The following is a 13,728-nucleotide window of genomic DNA, read 5'->3' as shown; positions in this document are numbered from 1 at the left end:
TTCAATAAAATATATCTGCCGCCGTGCACAGCACACGACCCCTGCGTATATATTTTATTGAAACGCTTCAAGTGCCTGTGGTGGCTAGTATATATACTATATGCCCGGCAGCCGGCATATATATCTGATGGCTGCCGGGCACGGTCTTCGATTACCTACCTAAATGCTCGGCAGTTTTTAATTTTCAGCGTTATCTCAAGTAAACAAGGTTAGGGTTAGGGTTAGGAACTGCCGGGCATTTAGGAAATCGAAGACTGTGCCCGGCTGCCGGGCATATAGTATATATACTAGCCACCACAGGCACTTGAAGCGTTTCAATAAAATATATACGCAGGGGTCGTGTGCTGTGCACGGCGGCAGATATATTTTATTGAAACGCTTCAAGTGCCTGTGCTAGCCACAGCGTTTATTGAAAGTTGAATAGCTCCAAGAAACAGTATTGCTAGGGTTAGAATACCCTAATGTATAGACAATCCGTCGCACAGCCTGGTCGGGCTACAAGTTGAAGTGCCTGTGATACTGATACTGATACTGATAGGCACCAAGGCAGATATGCATTACGCAGAGATAGAATTAGAATATATATCTAAGGTGTAGCCAAGGTCCAGACGAAAGAGCGGACTGAGTACGGAAATAATCATCTAACATTGTTCAACCAAAAGAGGATTGCAGCCAAAATATGGAACTAAACTCGAATGTTTACCAAATCAAATCGCGCCAAACCACAGCAACACGCCAAAATCAATCACAACATTATGCCTGCCCGACATAAACACCCGATCGAAAATTTTAATTACAGCAAACGTAATAAAGTATTTCTAAAGAGAATACTACTATAAAACAAAACACACCTAGTATAATTAATTTTTGTAGTAATTTAAAGTATAAAAATCTCAATTACATGCAATTTTGTTCCAAGCTGCCACGGAGTTTGGTGCTGCGCACTCAGATTTAGCGATTACTTGAGTCTAAACTTGCATGGAATCATGGCGGGTGTTTTGTTTGAGGATATATTTGACGTGAAAGATATTGATCCCGAGGGCAAGAAATTCGATAGAGGTAGTTAATATCTACGTTATATACTATAGAAAATGCACTAGCTTTGCCAAGATTAATAAATCGACTAGATTTTGCATAAATAATAACACAAATGTGAATATCCTTCCGCCGGTGTCCAAATAATTATGCCAGAAGCCACGTGATTCCAAACCCATGGCCACAGGTCCCTTGGCTTGCGCAATACCGTTGGCCGGTTTCCAAGAATTGTGGCGATGTTGTTGTTTTGCAACTTTCACTTGTGCTGCGCTCTCGTTACGCAATGCGGTCATGGCGTTTAGCCATTACCAACGTGCCGTACGCCTCTGTGGCGATTCAGAATTTTAGCTGGCGTTGCTGTGTGCGCATTTCGTCTGCTGTGGTGAGAATAACTAGGTGATACGGGATGAAGCCGCGGGAGAAGGTAAGAACAGAATGATTGGCGCTATGTCGATGGCCGCGTGTGGCACGTGATCACATGTTGTTTACAAGTGCCAGATGAAGATCCGCACAGCGACCGACGCTGTCGACGAGTCTTCAGAGCTTATTGCGTTGCACACATAATTACATGTGAAAGTTACGTTGCTGCGAGGATCCGGAGATGTTGTACTTGTAGGCCATCGTAATTAGTTTCTACAGGTGTTGCAGAGCTTGACGTTTTTCCGTAGAGATGTGGTGCGAATCATCGCAGAGCCGTTCTGAGCTCGCAGCGTTTTTATAAATAGATGTAATACTAATAATAATATGTAATCAGGTAGGCTGCAGCATCTTCCGAATAACTCGGCGAAGATAATGGTACAAGTAGCGTTTACACACCCATGTCGTGAGTTTGGTTAGGGTTAGGTTTAGCGTTAGGGTTTTTAAACCTGGTGTTGTCAAATAGGAATGGGCCAAGATAATGAAATGACGGTATGAAACCATTTGTCAGCTGGAATCACCGTTTGTCGTAACGGTTGTGCACGTTATATCTTGGAATATCAATATTCAGGTGCATGGTATGATTCCTTGCTTCTATATAGGTGCAATTACAATCAAACTTGGTCAAAATATGACACACAACTGTAACCGATGCGGCGCGTCTTAATAATATAGTGTAGCGATGCATATAGTACTACTAGTAGCTTGACAGCTGGTTCGAATGTGATTTGCATGTGATACTGGTAGCTTTCTTGTTGTCAGCACTTGTAAGCTAAATTTGGTGCAATAGATGTCTAACTCTATTTTGAACCGTTGCACTGGAGCTTGTCGAGGTCTGCTATGTGATGAGGGTTCGTTTATCGGCATCGTTAACCCTGACCATAATCTAGCTGATGTTATGATTGGTGTATTGCTTGGTGTGATGATGACGGTTGTAGTAGTTGTTGTAGTGGTGACGATGACGATGACGATGACGATGACGATGACGATTGTTGTAGTATAGTTGTAGTAGTAGTATGGTGGCATTGATAGTGACCATGATGATGATGATGTTATTGTTGGTGATGGTGATGAGGATGAACTTATTGTTGGTGATGGTGATGAGGATGAACTTATTGTTGGTGATGGTGATGATAACGATGTTATTGTTGGTGATGGTGATGATGATGTTATTGTTGGTGATGGTGATGATAATGATAATGATGTTATTGTTGGTGATGGTGATGAGGATGATGTTATTGTTGGTGATGGTGATGAGGATGATGTTTATGTACTGAGGTCCCAAGGCAGACTTGATCCTAGGTAGCATGTGTGTGTGTGCATTGTGAAAATATATAATATAGTAATTCTGTATACATGTGCAGGGTTCTCCAACCTTTTTCATTATAGCATGGCGTGTGCTGCCTTTACGGTCCTATGGTTGCAAATCGCCGAAGGCGGTTTGCGTGCTAGGGGGGGTCCGGGGGCTATGATATTTAGCATGGCGGCTATGATATTTAGAGTGGCGGGTGCATTTTAGGATGGCGGGGCTCGACGATAGCCGGGCGGGCTGCCAGGCTATATTAACGTGCCCTTGGAGAACCCTGATGTGGAAAGTTCACTTGGAGCAGGTTGTCCATGGTTACAGTTACTAGAACATATGGTAGATTTATGGCTTCATCGAGCTGTTTAGTATATGAATGCAAACTATTTGGTGGTATGTAAAATATTACTGTGAAAGTAGTCTGATGTCGAAAGTCGTAGTGAAAGTCGTCTGTCCTCCATGCATTAATTTACAGAACTCATTTAAAAATATGTGCAGTATTAGTACTATTGCTATTTACATAATACAGCTAGGTATAAACTATTTATAACAGGCTGTAATAGTTCCCTGCATTACAGCAAGTAATGCATCTGAGGGAAAACGTTCATGAATAAGGCGAAAGTCCGTGACATGAATCTAATTATCTCACTGACTTTCATTATTTAATTGGAGATGGGCTCCTATAGAAAATCTTCGAATTTTTTTATATTTTTTTAGTCAATGTTTTTTGAATGCATATGATGTATGATAGATAGATAGATAGATAGATAGATAGATTAGGATAGAATAGCGTATGATAGATAGAATAGGTTTATTGCAAACTAGTGATACAACGTTTACAATTAAAATATTTTGCAACAGATATCATCAGGGAGTATAAAACTGAAATCGTTGATATTTACAATCCGGTGTAATAATTCACCGTAGCAGCTGAGTCATGCATTGAGAACTGCCTTTGATGTAATACGGGGTGCAGGGGGTTGATCAACCAAGAACCACATACATTACACAAAGAGTGGCACATCGTGGGTCAAACTGATGTAATGTGAATTGGCAGTGCTACTAGCCGTATCAAAGATCGACCTCCCCTGTGTTAGTAATTTGCCTGCTTATTTCTTTTTCAGACTAAATTTCATATCAGCAATTGAACGCACCGTTTAGTGTACAATAAATCTGCTCGCAGTCTTTTGAAATGCTGTGTTAGGAATTGTATCACGGTATCATAGTCAATGAATGTCGAAGGACTTGTAGGGTATAAGGAATTTAATAATTGGGAGTTTGCTGGGGCGGAAGAGCAAGGGGCAGTATACCAGGTGGCTTACTTCTCTGTCACTATCATTGTTCAGAGTTGGGAATGTTGGTGGGGGGGGGGAGTCTGACCTTCTGTTAATAATAGTGTCTAATAGTTGCCTGCTGTGTTACGGCAGATTTTCTATTGTATGATTCACCGTAGACAGCAGCTGCAAGTCAGTGCAATCGAGAACTGCTTGATGTTGTTAATACTGGCTGGGCAGAGGAGTTGATTCCAGGAACAACACACTACTTTACAAAGGTGGCACATGTTGGGTAGAAACTGTGTAATGTGACTATTGTACTTACCTACGACCCTTCCCACTGTGTTAGTATTTGCGCTTATTTTTGTATCCCCCGCGGCGGGGATATATGGTTTCAATGTCTCCCGACGGCCGGCCGGCGCCGCAGAGAATTTCCCTTCCGCTGCTACTAACATCGACCCTAATTGACCTTAGCGTTGACCAAACTTGGATGACTTACACATTTGGAGAGAAGGTGTGGCAAGCACAAAACAGGTCACTGCGACCTTTATTTGACTACTTGACACTTGATCATATTTCCTTTCTCTCTCTACTCGGGCCCTACATGACTAGCGCTACCCAAACTTAGTATACTTACACTTTGGGGAGAAGTGAGACAGCGCTTACCAAAACCAAGGTCACTGCGACCTGTGTATTTTGACCTTTACTTTTGACTTGATCATATTTCCCGTTCCGCTCTCTAACTCGACGCCTAGATTGACCTAGTGCTCACAAAACCAGGGTCACTACGCACCTTTATTTGACTTTACTTGACCTTGATCATATAAGGTCTTCGCTGCTATAACTCTGGCCTTAGCACTACCACTTGGATATACTGTACACATCTTTGGGAGAATGGGTGTGGTTACCGAATAAACAAGGTCCACGTGCAACCTCTTATTTGACATTCGTCCTTTGACCTTAGATGATATATTTCTTTTCCGCTTCTATACTGTGGTCCTATATGTGACCATAGCGGCGACACAATTCGGCTGTATAACTTACACATCCTTGGGAGAGAGGACACTGGGGATACATGTAGTTGGCGCACAATGCATCTTTATCTAGTTTTAACATAATAAGTTTGATATAAGCAACTGAGCGCAGGGACAAAGTTTTATGTGTTACGATAATCTGCCTCATCTTTGAAAACTGTGTGTTAGCGATTTGTTCGCATCCGAATAAGTGATTGTAAGTTACAAAATTACGTTATTACATGAGAAATTCAATGTAAGCGAGTTATGCCGTAACAACCGGTATTATAAACGTATGAAGGCAAGTGGTCATCATATGTGACCTGTGTTGTTTTCTTTTGCCATCAGTATCAAAAAGAATATTGTAAAGCTGGTTTCAAGTTGTGTTTTCATTGCATACACATATATAAATATTCTTTGAATAAGGACATAGCTAACAGCTTATATTTTTCTTAGTACACTATATGCCTGAATTGCCGTTATAGTTGATTTTTTGCATTTTTTACAGTGTTTTACTACCCCTCTCTTTACCACAGCTCTTGTGCAAAAGTGGTTTGGGAGGATGTTATTTTAGTTGAGTAACCTGTAATACGTTAACTTGTCGTGCAGCGTTTCTGAAGTGATGTTGCCGTGAATGGAAAAAAACCGTCCCATGTAAAGTAAAAAAATGGGTGTAAGGTGTGAAGTGGCTATATATACAGTGCTCAGTGTGTAAATTTCGTTTAATTGAATCATCGGTTTGACCCAGTAACCGATGATCGGTTACAATCGGTTTATCGGGGTGTTGAATTGCCTGCGTGTGCGTAAAATCGGTGAATGATTACGGTATGTGTGCGATGTATGTGCTTGTTTAAGCATGGTAATAGAGTACCGAAGTGGTGACGTCACGTCGGCAAGACAACGTACGGCTAGCTGGTTCTACACAAGCACTGGCTCATAAGATGATAGCGTAGGCGGTGAAATGTTCGCTGGCGCTACGTAAGACCACGAGGTGTGTGCGCTGCAGGAACAGGGATAACGCATCGGTTAGGAAGTCGATTTACAATATTTGATGAATCAAAAAAAATATTAAAAGTAAAAAATTTTCTTTTTTTAATTTTCTTTTTTTTTTCTAATTGCTCATTTTTTTTCCCGCTCTGACTTATTTCACTTCCATCCTTTTGGAATCTATAAAAATCGGAATAAATGATCTCAGATGGATGGTCATCGAGCGTACAGACACACTCAACGATCCACTGCCACCACAACCCCCCCCTACCCCCGGACCTGAACGCAAGATTCACTTGCTTACCAGGCAATATGATTGGTGTTAGAACACGCAGCGCAGAGATCGTCTCGATCAGGATGCCACGTGACGGTGATCACTTTGCGACGGAGTCACTCTCTAAACCAGAATCCCTAGTGTTCTAGGCTTTAGCTCAAACAGGACAGTAATACGGCGAATGTCGGAGTGAACTTCGCGAAACTAAACGCAATAGCAGATCGATATCTCCTGATTCTCATCACTTCCTTCCAAGTTTTCTTGTTCAACAAGTTTTGGCATTTATTTAGATTATTTTTTACTTCTCTTTTTTTCGATGAAATCGAATTTACTGCCGATTTTGAATAAACAAGCGCTTGGTTCGAGCCACTGATTCAACGATGATCGAGCTCAAAATCGATGCATACCGACTAACATCGATAAAAAGTTGCCGTAGATATAAATAACACATGAAAAGAAACATGAATATTGTTTAAGTTGTAATAAACTTGTTTCCATTACAATAGGAAAAGATAACTAATAATTTACTTGCTGGTATATTCTGTGGGTAAGTTACATTGATATGCCAAAGAATATGGTGGTTGAGGAGCTATAACCAACGGTGGATAGTGCGATGGCAAGGCTGTGGCGGGATTTTGAGACCCCTTGGATTTTGGTTAACAGGGTATAACGTATGATATTTAATTCTAATGTATTACACAGACGATACGGATAATAAGAAAACCTAGCAAGCAAAGGGCGGTCAGCAGCAGCACGCTAGCAGCACAGCAGGCATGCAGTAGTTAAGTCAGCAGCAGTCAGTAAGTCGCATGGTGGGCGCAGCAGCAACAGCACAAGTAGTATAAGTACGCCAGCAAGAGCAACGCAGCAGCACAGTAGCATAGTAAGCAGCGAGCGTCAGTAGTAGTAGTAGTAGCAAGCCAGCAGCAGCAGCGAGCAGCGAACAAACAACAACAACAAACAACAACAACAACAACGAGACAACAACAACCAACGCTAGTAGCAGAGCAGCAATCAAACCAACAACAACAACAACAGACAACAACAACAGCAGCAGTAGCAGCTAGCAAGCAGTTAGCTCAGCAAGCGAAGTAGGGAGCAGCAGAGCAGCAGTCAGCAAACAACACTAAACACCAACAAAACAACAACAAAACAACAACCAACGAACGCAGCAGCAGCAGTAGTAGCAGCAAGACAATAGACGTAAATGACTCAACCCCCCGGAGAAGCAGTAGCCATTAGTGAGCCAATTTATTGCGCACTACGATACTTTGTTTACGCGTGTTGCAAAATTTATGTCAACTCATGTACACTGGTTTTTAATCTATTTCAATAGGCAAGTTGAATATCAAACAAATAGCTGCAATCACCAATAGATCAATAACAAATAGCTGCAATCACCAATAGATCAATAACAAATAGCTGCAATCACCAATAGATCAATAACAAATTGTCAATTTTTGGTACTTGGCAACACCTGCATGAAAGTCTAGCTGGTATTGGTGTGCAATATATCAGTGTGAAAGGAAAATATTATTAAATTAATAGACAAATAGCGTGAACTTAACAGCTGATGAAAAAGGATTCTACCAGTATATATCTGCAGTTATGCAAAGTGAGATGATTTCGACATGAGGTATTATCGTAGGTTTTTGTAGATTGGAATTTGTAAAGATTTAGCATTACATGTCTTGTATATTATTTTAAGCCTATAGATAGCGTTTCCAGTAGGAAAGTGAATCACTCGCAGTGGAAAGTTTTCCTAATTTGGTTGTCAGTCGTGTGCGTAGTATGGTGGCGCCACCTGCAAGTGCCGTACTTGCTATTAGCAAATGTATAGCTTAGTTATCTTTGTAGAAATCGTGTGGCCAACTAAATTGTGATTCATGGCGTGTGTGTGTGTATATATATAATCATTACAAATTCGTTGCAGTGTGTGCGTTGAGCTACGAGTACACTACTGATTATTTTAGTGATTTATTAATTAATTGGCAGGGTTCTGCCCACGGTGGGCAGCGGTGGGCGGGTGTGCCCAGCACTCGCGGTTGCCGCCCGGCACTAATTTTTGTCCAGATAAAAAAATAAAAAAAAATAAAATAAAAATTTGTCAGTCTGATATATGGGCTTTTTATTGCTCAGAATGCAGGAAATTGAGTTTCAGACTATCCAAAATCAAAAATTTTCCGTGGGGGGGCATGGCCTCGGACCCCCCTAGATTGGCTTCGCGCCTACGGCGCTTGCATCTTGCGACTTCGTCGCAACTGGATGCGCCCGGCACTAAAAAATCCTGGGCAGAACCCTAACTTGGTGGTTGTAAATGTATTGTATATGTATGTATTTTTGGGAAGGGACAGACATCTATTAGTATTATGAGATGAACCCAAGAGAAGATTACGGGATTATTATGCGGTACCGGCGGAACTAATCCGCAGCGCGGCGCTGATCGTCAACTCGGTTATTCAATGCAATTGTGATTGTAAACACTTTAGTCAGGTCCCTTAGCTTCATGATCGTTACAGAGCTGACAAAAGCATCAAACTTGGCACAGTTGTAGTCTATGGCAGTACTATAAATATTAGAGGGGGTGCCTAATGTAGATATTCCTTAGAAGTGAATTACAGATGATTAAATGTTCGAACCGCGCCCGCCTGTACTGGCGCATTGCTGTTAACCCCCACCCCCTTCCCCCGCTCATACGCTATTGCGCTAGAGGCGGCATGAAAGTGTATTAACTCTCATATCTCGCGAACGAATTGAGCTACATTTCTAGAAATCTAGATACATATAAACACATGTCTTAGCTATAATCCCCGTGAATATTTGAGTTTATTGAATTCTGAATAGTTTAATTAATTACCAAAAATATACGCACGGTATCGCTCTATAGGCTAATATATATACACGCGGCTATGGCCCGTAGGATTGTGTACTAACTCTAATATCTCGCGAAGGATTTGAGTTACATTTCTAAAATTCTAGATGCCTATAAACACGTCTCTTAGCTATGGCCTCTGTAAATTTTGAGTTTGTTAAAGCACGAATAGTTTAATTAATTACCAAAAATATACGCACGGTATCGCTCATAGGCTAATATATATACGCGCGGCTATGGCCCGTAGGATAGTGTGCTAACTCTAATATTTTGCGAAGGATTTGAGTTACATTTCTAAAATTCTAGATACCTATATAGACACATGTCTTAGCTATACTCCCTGTGAATATTGAGTTTATTGACGCACGATTAGTCTGACGCTGACTGACTCGCCTGCTGCTGCCTCGCCGCTCACTGGTGGCTGCTGCCTCGCCGCTCACTGGTGGCTGCTGCTGACTAGACGCGCCATCGATCGCGCCGCCCGCTCGCTGACTCTAGTTTCAGTTTTAGTTGCAGTTTCTAGTAGTTCTAGCTTGTAGTAGTAGAATCGCTGAAATATTGATTGTTGCGCGCAAGCGAGCGAGCTGCTGCTGACTCGATGCCCTAAGGCGAGCTGGTGCTGAATCGATCGCTGCTGGCTCGCTGCTGGCTACACACACACACGAACACACACACGAACACATCACACGAGAGGCATCACATTACCTCCCTGCAACTCCGTTGCGCGGAGGTAATGATGGCCGTTTGATAGACCGCGTCGCATTCTTGTTGAAGTTAATGTGTTCGTACCATTCTGAAATGCATTCTGTCCACGCTGAATTATGTGTGCTCTTAATTATGTAGCTATTCTAAAATGCATTCTGTCCACGCTGAATTATGTGTGCTCTAAAGTATGCAGCTAATGTCTTCTGGTTCCATCGCCGGCCATCCCTGAACATTTGCATGAGTACTGTGCCAAATTCCCCATGTCTCCATCTCAAAGCAAAAAACGCTGTACTACATTAGCATGGTTCAGCTTCAGTAAGAAGGTATGCTTTCATGTAGCATGTGTTGTAAAGTGCATATCGTGCTATATAGAAGATTTAAATAACTTGTGTCTTGTTTCGATTTTCCCATCGTTTGTCATGCACGATTTAGAAGAATCAAATGAGCGAGCATAAAATTTTAAAGTACCATCCCTTACTTACATGGAAATAAATAGTCGAAAACGTTTGACTAAGACATTTATGCTAGCATGCTTATAGTGAATTGTGTGGTATATATATGCACGTAATGTGAATGTGAATGTCTAGGCTTAACTTAATATATGCAAATCGTTCCAAGTGATCAGTTGCAAGCTGAACTCAGTGCTTAGCAAAGCTCTTGCAATGCATTTAGCATCGTTGAAGTGCAGGGTGCGAAATTAACGGGAGTCCGGAGTCAAATACTCCCTGATTTACTGTCGGACTCCCTGATTTGACATATGACATATGTTTGAGTGCGTGTGACTCCCTGAAAATTCTGCGATACTGACTAGTTCGTTCCGGAGCACGGCCTGGCTGAATTACCGTATTTTTTTCAGCTAATGTCCAAAGAAAATTTGGCAGCATGAATCTTAAAAATAAGCACATGCGTTATTGTTAATATCTTTAATTTTGAACCTCAGACTGCGGACTCTCTCGTTTTGCTGCGGACTCCCTCTTTTTGAGGGGAGAGGACTCCCGTTTTCAAAAGTAAATTTCTACCCCTGGAAGTGTATTCCAGGCTGACAGGGTATTGTGAATGAATGCAGGGAATATCCACATTGATTTATGAATAGTGGGAGAACACAGAATGATAAGAGGTAGTATGGTTTTGTTGGCATAGATTTTCTGATGCAATATATGTCAGGGTTCTGCCCACGGTGGGCGGCGGTGGGCGGGTGTGCCCGGCACTCGCGGTTTCCGCCCGGCACTATATATCTTCGCCCGGCACTAATTTTTGATATTAAAAAAAAAAAAAAAAAAAGGTTTGATATATGGGCTTTTTATTGCTAGAATGCACGCAATTGAGTTTCAGACTCCAAAATCAAAAATTTTCTGGGGGGCATGCCCCGGACCCCCCTAGATTGGCTTCGCGCCTACGACGCTTGCATCGTCGCAACTGGATGCGCCCGGCACTAAAAAATCCTGGGCAGAACCCTGATATAGTATACTATGTTGCTGTTGCATACCCGTGTACTGTATGCCATCATTTCCTGTACGAATGTTTTGAGTTCAGTATAACTGCGCATGAACATATTTAAGGACCAGCGACATTACTTTGGAATGTTGAAAATAGCAGCAAGGCGATCATCTTGGTTGCCGGTGCATTACTCGTAGGAGTTGGTGAAGATTTTACGATCACTGCAGGCCTGAAGCTGTGCTAAAATTCTAGCGGCTTCTCTCAGTGTGGCTACTACTACTACTACTAGATTCAATCATGGAGGGTTTTTTGTTTCGTTGCCGCGCGGGTAAAAACGCTCCCTTCTCGCACATGAATGGCATACTAAAAATCCGCTTTGATCGCATTCATCGTCTGCTGTTTCGCAGCTGCCAAGTTGCTAGGGGTTGTAACAACTACGTGCATCGTGCGGTTCGAGGGCAGTTCTCATCATTTTGAATTTCCAGACTGTTTGACTACGGGGAAATAGAAGTTTAGTGCCTGCAATAGTAAAATCAATAACGTTGTCTGACGGACTTACAGATAGGTGTTTACTTGTTAAACTACTCTGTTCCAGGCAACATTATTAATAAATGGATTCAGGAGAAAATTTTAATGTGAGAGCTTTGATCGTTTCTTTATCTGTAAAAGTCAGGATTGATGGAGCTCTATTCATTTCATGCAAATCTAACATATTCATGGCAGTTATTGCAGTTACTGGGTTGAAGGATGAAGAGTTGCGCTTCACTGCTAGTTATCGGACATTGCTATCAAACACCTGAACAATGCTCAAATTTTAAAATTACAGTGTCAGAGAATGATAATTCATTATCCTTTGCGTAATCGTTCGTTTTGATGTTGGCTCACCGTGCGCGAAGGTTTCTCGTATTAAAAGAAACATCTTTCCTGCTATCAATATTGTCTGGAGGTTTCATCCTGCATAATTAGAGCATAAGTTATGGTTCTGTGCCCGCGTGCATTCACGGATGATGGACTGCCGAGCTAGGAGTCTGATATTGATCAGATTTTCTAGCTGGTTGCCATGGCTGTCGCAGTGAGTGCTTTACGATAGCCAACACGGGCTGGTGGCAGTCTATGCGACCCAGTTTGCAACCGAACAGCTGATGGAAAACTGGAAATTCTGAAGGGCGTTGTGAAGGTTGCGTTATAGTATGTAGGAGAAAACAGTGCATCCTGGAACTTGTTTTAGCTATGCTGAAGTCCCCTCCCCCCTCCATCGCATGACAATTCATTCGGTATCCGTAAGGCGGGCAAGGTGCGAATGTACATGTGTTTATTGTGTCAGTACAGTGGTGAAACCACCGGTAGCTTGAATGGCGAATTAGGTGACACAAACAATTCTATCAAGAGCTAATAATACCCTTGAGCTTATAAGGTGTTATTAGCTCTTGATTCTATGCATAGAAATTTACTTTATCTGATTACCGACACGATTGCAAGTAGAAATTATAAATAATTTCGTTTTTAATGTCAAGCTGAGCTATTGCCATGGGTCGTCGTCCGTCTGTCAACATTTGGCTACGATCAACGATAACTCAGGAACCGTTTGACTGAACACATACACTTCACAAAGAGTGCACATGTGGGTCAAACTGTGTAATGTGATTGCAGTGTACTAGCCGTATCAAAGACGACCCTCCCACTGTGTTAGTATTTGGCCTGCTTATTTTTTCAACATAAATTTCATATACAGCAATTGAACGCACCGTTTTATGTGTACAATAATCTGCTCCATCTTTTGAAAATGCTGTGTTAGCGAATTTGTATCACGGTATCATAGTATGAATGTGAGGACTGAGGGTATAAGGTAATTTATAATTGGGAGTTGCTGGGAGGGAGAGCAAGGGGCAGTATTACCAGGTGGCTTACTTTCCTCTTTACTATCATTGTCAAGATTGGATGTGGTGGGGGGGGGGAGTCTGACCTCTGTTAAAATATGTCTAAAGTTGCCTGCTGGTTACGGCAGATTTTCTATTGTATAATTCACCGTAGCAGCAGCTCAGTCATGCATCGAGAACTGCCTTTGATGTTGTAATACTGGGTGCAGGGGGTTGATTCCAGGAACACACACACTTTACAAAGAGTGCACATGTGGGTCAAACAGACTCAAACTGTGTAATGTGACTACTGTACTAGCCTACGACCCTCCCACTGTGTTAGTATTTGGCTGCTTATTTTTGTATCCCCCGCGACAAAGTCGGCGGGGATACTATGGTTTCATGTCTCCCCAGCCGCCGCCGCCGCTCGGTCTGCCGCAGAGAATTTCCCTTCCGCTCTATAACTCGACCCCTAATTGACCTAGCGTGACTAAACTTGGTATACTTACACATCTTGGAGAGAAGGTGTGCAGAGTACCAAAACCAGGTCACTGC

At 42.1% G+C, this 13,728-nt stretch overlaps 2 protein-coding genes across 6 annotated transcripts in view; one reads left to right on the top strand and one right to left on the bottom strand.

Moving 5' to 3' along the window:
* Positions 1 to 1,342, bottom strand: part of LOC106816019 — a 14,021-nt gene extending 12,679 nt beyond the window's left edge. For 3 of the 5 annotated variants that reach the window (XM_014820556.1, XM_014820555.1, XM_014820560.1), the window contains exon 1: positions 1,244 to 1,342. In XM_014820556.1, the coding sequence (XP_014676042.1) occupies positions 1,244 to 1,328 (85 nt within the window). In that variant the 5' untranslated portion in view covers positions 1,329 to 1,342. Of the gene's footprint in view, positions 1 to 703; positions 748 to 901; positions 1,059 to 1,243 lie in introns of those variants that run through there. The other 2 variants (XM_014820558.1, XM_014820557.1) reach the window with 2 other exon arrangements.
* LOC106816020 (DNA-directed RNA polymerases I, II, and III subunit RPABC3-like) overlaps positions 1,338 to 13,728 on the top strand; it is a gene marked incomplete at its 3' end in the record, with an annotated part of 28,304 nt that continues 15,913 nt past the window's right edge. Inside the window, 1 exon segment of the mRNA XM_014820561.1 lies at positions 1,338 to 1,459. Within this exon segment, the coding sequence (XP_014676047.1) occupies positions 1,442 to 1,459 (18 nt within the window).

This window comes from Priapulus caudatus, unplaced genomic scaffold, assembly GCF_000485595.1.
Source record: "Priapulus caudatus unplaced genomic scaffold, Priapulus_caudatus-5.0.1 Scaffold1263, whole genome shotgun sequence".
NCBI classification, from domain to species: Eukaryota; Metazoa; Priapulida; class Priapulimorpha; order Priapulimorphida; family Priapulidae; genus Priapulus; species Priapulus caudatus.
The sequence above is the reverse complement of the archived record's forward strand: the minus strand, read 5'-3'. Positions and strand labels throughout refer to the sequence as shown.